Genomic DNA, 6,301 nt, shown 5'->3' with positions numbered 1-6,301 from the left:
CTGACGTACGACTTGACAGACATAATATATTTAACTTCAATCTTGGCTAGGCAAGTAGCCGCCAAGGACCAGGACGCTTGATGCAGTTGGAAATCCGACGTACGACTTGACAGACCTAATATATTTAACTTCAATCTTGGCTAGGCAAGTAGCCGCCAAGGAGCAGGACGCTTGATGCAGTTGGAAATCTGATGTACGACTTGACAGACATAATATATTTAACTTCAATCTTGGCTAGGCAAGTAGCCGCCAAGGAGCAGGACGCTTGATGCAGTTGGAAATCCGACGTACGACTTGACAGACCTAATATATTTAACTTCAATCTTGGCTAGGCAAGTAGCCGCCAAGGAGCAGGACGCTTGATGCAGTTGGAAATCTGACGTACGACTTGACAGACATAATATATTAACTTCAATCTTGGCTAGGCAAGTAGCCGCCAAGGAGCAGGACGCTTGATGCAGTTGGAAATCCGACGTACGACTTGACAGACCTCATATATTTAACTTCAATCTTGGCTAGGCAAGTAGCCGCCAAGGAGCAGGACGCTTGGTGCAGTTGGAAATCTGACGTACGACTTGACAGACATAATATATTTAACTTCAATCTTGGCTAGGCAAGTAGCCGCCAAGGAGCAGGACGCTTGATGCAGTTGGAAATCCGACGTACGACTTGACAGACATAATATATTTGACTTCAATCTTGGCTAGGCAAGTAGCCGCCAAGGAGCAGGACGCTTGATGCAGTTGGAAATCTGACGTACGACTTGACAGACATAATATATTTAACTTCAATCTTGGCTAGGCAAGTAACAGCCAAGGGAAAGGCACATTTTTACATTTGAGTAATATTATATTTATTCCATATGAATTTCTATCCATATAATATATATATATATATATATATATATATATATATATATATATATATATATATATATATATATATATATATATATATATGTATATATATATATTTTATACTAAAAGAGCAACAGGCCAACGAGCGAACATGGAAGACAAATTATTTTATATAAAAAAATAAAATGTACGAGGATCCTCATTGGGCTATTCCACTAAATTGCAGAATTTAGCTGTCTTACTTAGAGAATAACAGTAACAATGATCCTTCGTTTTTGGCCGATAACATGAATAAGGCGAATAGCACTAATAATACTAAAATAGAATAGTATTTCATTCCTCATAATATTACATGTTTCGAATGGCTATAAGTTTGGAAGGAGAGGAAAGCATTGTTTTTTCTAATCTTCTCTTATTTATCACTAATAAAGAAGAGGAGAGGATAGACGCGAGCAGGGAGGATGAGGAGAAGCAGTGGCGTAATTTTGTCACAATACGGGGGGAACAAAGTTGGAGCTAATTTTCCAAAATCAAGCGAAAATGACAATGAGAAACCATCCATTTAGTACCATAAAGGCAAAGATATACTGAAGAAAACTGACCTGTTTCTCTGGATGCTTGAGTTATGCGGGCTTATCTTAGCTTTGACAAGATTTTTTTGCAGAAACTACATTTCAGCTGAAGGGGGGGGGGGACAGTTGCTGTCCCATAGCAAATTATGCCCCTGTAGGAAAGACAAGTCGAAACCAGTTTTCTGCAATATGTGTATAAGCTATCCAAACTACAGAATCCCTGTGACCAATATTACACTTATTAAGGGAGGACTTTAGGGAAAAAATAAATAGATATATACCTACTTATTGAAAAGGACCATACAATCACAAGATCGGTTTCGTCAATTCACGGAAATCGCGAGGGGGGGGGCAAATTTGTCGTTTTTTCATTTTTTCTAAATGAAAATACCCGAAAGGAGGCAATTTTCAATGACAATTTTCTCAAAAAGGTATTTTTCAAGGTGTAGAAGGGGGAGAGGTGGGCAAAAATTTAGGGTGAGCATATTCACCCCCCCCCCTCAACTGACGCCACGGCACGAGATCTGGGGACAACTTGGCTGCTAAGGTCCATCACTAACACAAATAGTACAAAATAAAAATTATACAATTTCGTCAATAAATGCCCGGAATTAGTCTACTTTTGGCCTTTAAACAGTATCTGTCCCACGCCGGACCATATTTGTGACTCATCCAGGCATCATCTAATCTAGCTTGTTTTATAAGCATAACAAATGTCATCAATGGCTCCAAGAGGTAAATATGCAAGCCTAAACTTCCACAGAAAGTCAACGAAACATGCATGAGGAAATCAGCAAAATAATCTGGATGACGAATTTCGCCCCATAATCTCCCAGCAAATATTCTTTCGCCTGTCCCAGTGGGAATGAATTCGTATCCTAAAAAAAAAACTATAAATATGTATAGAAAGATAGATAGACATTTATTGCAACAAAAGCCACTTTGTTCCATGGCAAAAAAAAACAAAACAAAAAACAAACAAACAACAAATAACACAACATAATACCACCAGATATTAACATATATAAAGGGTATAAAAGCATAACAGTTGCAAAAAGAAAACAAACATAATAAGTCACATAATACCATAAAACTAACATAATTACTACAAAAAGTTGCAGACATGATCAATATATTTTAGATGCTTTATAGCTACATGAATCATGGCAACAAAAAAAAGAAAATACTTCAAACATACCATATAAAATAACTTTCAACATTCTTTTCTTGTACCGCCTATCGTCCACCCTCCAGAAAATTCTCTCTATGCTACATGCCTCAACGTGCGTACCTCCCCATATTCTTCATATCCATTTTATACTTACTTTTTGAAATTCCGACCAGATATCCCTTCCCATTTACACCAATCCGAAAAGTTTCTACCATCAAATCCCTCAACTCCTTACAATCGCACATAAAGTACTCTAAGTCATCATTTTCTTAGCACATCGGGCGGAAATACGGATCCTTCCACGACCTAAACCTCCCCAAAAACTTCCTTCTTTCCTCGAAAGGCATAAAATTACCCCTTTTTGAAATGACCCACCTTATATCCTCCCCCTAAAGTCCCACTTTGAAATGACATTCTCCCCCCCCATGCCTCCTTGACCTCCAAGTACAAACCTAGAGACGCTGCCGCGGTCCGACAAGCCTGCCATAACTGAAGGTCCTGCTCATGAATGAACCATGGCTCGCACCTGAGCGGTTATTGTGGCAAGAATCCATGAATTACGATTTGAACTGCTTGGCCACCTTCCTTACTCACCAGACCTTAAGTCGCTTTCAGTAAGTGCGAAACCCCCCCCCCAGAAATTTGGGCAAAAAAACATTACAAAATAAAGTTTGTATGAACACTGAAAAATAAGCTCAGAACTAACCAGGCTGGAAACAAATATACTAATTAAAATTACTGAGTGTCAAACAGAAAGGCCAACAAAAATTTGACCGTATCATCCTCCCCTCTCTAGGGCTGTAATGTGATTAAGTTTAAGGTGCTTAGGTGACGTTTTCATCCGTTCAAAGCAACATTAGCCACCTTTCGAATGGTGCTTTCGGTAAAAACATTTAGGGCTAAGCAAAAGAAGGACCCCCGCAAATGGAGTGGGAGGGTGTCACAAGAAGGGATGTAAAGGAACTCGGAGGTTGGGAGTCAAGAGTGAATATCTGATCATATCCGGGTAAAGGAGCAGCCTTAACAGCTGGTATCGCTGTATCGGTGTGCCGATACAGCTTGGTTCTACGAAGAGCTTTCTGTAGTAGCAGTCATGTTAACAAGAATCTCTAGTCAGTGAATTTAAGTTTCTGCTTTCCACTAAAAGTGAAGTGATGCATATTTGATTTCTTTTCTAGAAAAGAATTCAAAAATTGTGTTAAAGAGCGAACTATAGCCCATAGTAACTGAAGTATTTAGACAAATCATGGTATACACGATCATGCAACACAAACTTAACCTTTCGACAAAATAATATAACACAGATACCTTTAGAAAAGTTACTTCCATTAGGTAACGAAAAGATTGATCAGGTTGGGAGCTTCAGTTACCTTGGTAGTATTATTAGTAAAGATGGTGGGAGCAGTGAAGATGTTAAAAGTAGAATAGCTAAAGCTCAGGGTGTTTTTTTCACAGTTAAAAAAAGTTTGGAAGAATAGAAAGATAAGTCTACAAACCAAGATTAGAATATTGGAAGCTACAGTGATGACAGTGGTCAAATATGGATCTGAAGCATGCGCACTCCGAAAAGCAGATGAAAATTTACTAGATGTTTTCCAGAGAAATTACCTACGGATTGTTCTGGGTACCCGGCTGACTGACCGTATTTCAAACAGTAGGTTGTACGAAAAGTGTGGTTCAATCCCGCTTTCTGGGGCTATAATGAAAGAAAGGTTGAGATGGCTAGGCCACGTTCTACGGATGAAGGATGACAGATTACCGAAGATTGTCCTTTTTGGCCAACCGTCTGGGGCTACATGGAAAGCAGGTCGTCCTTGTCTGGGTTGGGAGGATGTCATAAATAAAGATTTAAAGGAAATGGGAACTTCCTGGGAGGGTGTAAAGAGGGAGGCTTTAAATAGATTAGGTTGGAGGAGGAGCGTGCGTAGATGTATTGGCCTCAGGCGGCTTGGTGCTGCAGTGAGTTATTAGTAGTAGTAGTATAGTAGTTCTCCTTCTTTACACCTTGATTAGCTTTGAGATATAATTTTCGGTCAATGTTGGTACTACCGGAACAATTTTCTGGGTCATGGAACTATTGTCAATAGACGCATTTTGACTTTTTGAACATCTTTTCTCTCTTGCAAAACTACCGCAAACTCACCTGTCCGGATGTCCGGGAGGGTACAAGCGGCCTCTGCCACAGAAGACGATGAAATTGAGATTGTGTAAATACTTGTTTCGTGTAAATAGCAGCTTATTTAAAATTTTGTGAATAATTAATTCGTATGATCATACTTGAGTTATATTAAATAAAAAAAAACAAGTTTTTTTAACGCAAAGTAAGGAGCGACATTAAAACTTAAAACAAACAGAAATTAGCTCGTAAATGAAAGGGGCTCCTTCCTCATCAACGCTCCACTCTTTAAGTTAAAGTTTGACTCTTTCTCTTAACTCTACTTTTTAAAACAGTAAAACCTTTAGCGTAAAGAGCAGGGCGTTGATGAGAAGCAGCCCCTTTCATATACGAAGTAATTTCTGTTCGTTTTAAGTTTTAATATCGCTCCTTACTTTGCGTTAAAAAAAAACTTGTTTTTTTTTTATTTAATTTCTGAACGTTTTTGAATCAGTGCATGTTTTGATTTTGGCTCTCCGCAGATGAATTATTGAAACGAAATTTGTATATTTATATTTTTTGGCTAAATGGCTTTCTCATAGTTTTCATCGAATGATTTGAGAAAAAAGGAATGGGGGAGGAGGCCTAGTTGCATTCCGATTTTTTGGTTCCTTAAAAAGGCAACTAGAACCTCTAATTTTTAACGAATGTATTTATTAGTAAAAGATATACGTAGCTTAAAAATTAGCTTACGTAACGAACTTATGTATTCTCATGTTTTTATTACATACTAGCTGTTGGGGTGGCGCTTCGCGCCACCCCAACACCTAGTTGGTGGGGCGCTTCGCGCCCCCCCCCGCGGGCGTAAGTCGTTACGCGCCATTGTAGTTGTGTCCCTGTGTCCCACCTGTGAATAGAGATAGATATAAATATATGTTTTTAACTACGTAAAACATGCGAATATACAACATTCTTCGCTGTCCCATTGTCTGTGCATATAAATAGATTGTCAGGTTTACTGACTCTTGAACATGCAACATATAATTGTCCATGGGAAAAACAATCCGTATTCAGATCTATACCTCATTATTCTAATGATGTGTCCCTGTGTCCCGGTCGTCATTTATATTCCCTGTGTCCCGGTGTCCCAGTTTGTAATTTCTCTTTGAGTGTCCCGGTGGTCGTCACTTATATTCCCTCTGTCTCGGTCGTCATTTGTGTCCCGGTCTGTAATTTCTCTTTGAGTGTTTTTTCTTTTTAGTTTTTTTTTTAGTTTTTTACCTTTTTTCTTTTTTCAGTTTTCTTTTTCTTCTTTATTTTTCAGCGTCACTATGAAGTACATATCGGCGAACCTTTGGTTTTTTAACTTAAATCTGGTAGGCATTGATGACCTTATCCAAGTCAAAATCCCAAACCCAATCATCATCGCTATCATTTTCAGTTTTGATATGTTTTGACTCTCGCTGTCCAGGTGGATTTTCATCTAACTGCGCGGTTTTGCGTTCTTTAGCCGCAAGCCTGTTTTCTTGCTGTTCTTGTGATTCCTCGGAACGCTTTCTTTTCTTACTTTCTCTATCAGCAGCAAGTTTTTTGGCATAAACTCTTT

General features: G+C 38.7%; 1 protein-coding gene across 1 annotated transcript in view; it reads right to left on the bottom strand.

Annotated features, from left to right (window-relative positions):
* Positions 1–985: 985 nt before the first annotated feature.
* LOC136030547 (uncharacterized) overlaps positions 986–6,301 on the bottom strand; it is a 61,903-nt gene continuing 56,587 nt past the window's right edge. Inside the window, exon 10 of the mRNA XM_065709598.1 lies at positions 986–2,307. Coding sequence (XP_065565670.1) covers positions 2,024–2,307 — 284 coding nt within the window. The 3' untranslated portion in view covers positions 986–2,023. The remainder of the gene's footprint in view (positions 2,308–6,301) is intronic.

Source organism: Artemia franciscana, chromosome 8 (genome assembly GCF_032884065.1).
Source record: "Artemia franciscana chromosome 8, ASM3288406v1, whole genome shotgun sequence".
NCBI classification, from domain to species: domain Eukaryota; kingdom Metazoa; phylum Arthropoda; class Branchiopoda; order Anostraca; family Artemiidae; genus Artemia; species Artemia franciscana.
The sequence above is the reverse complement of the archived record's forward strand: the minus strand, read 5'-3'. Positions and strand labels throughout refer to the sequence as shown.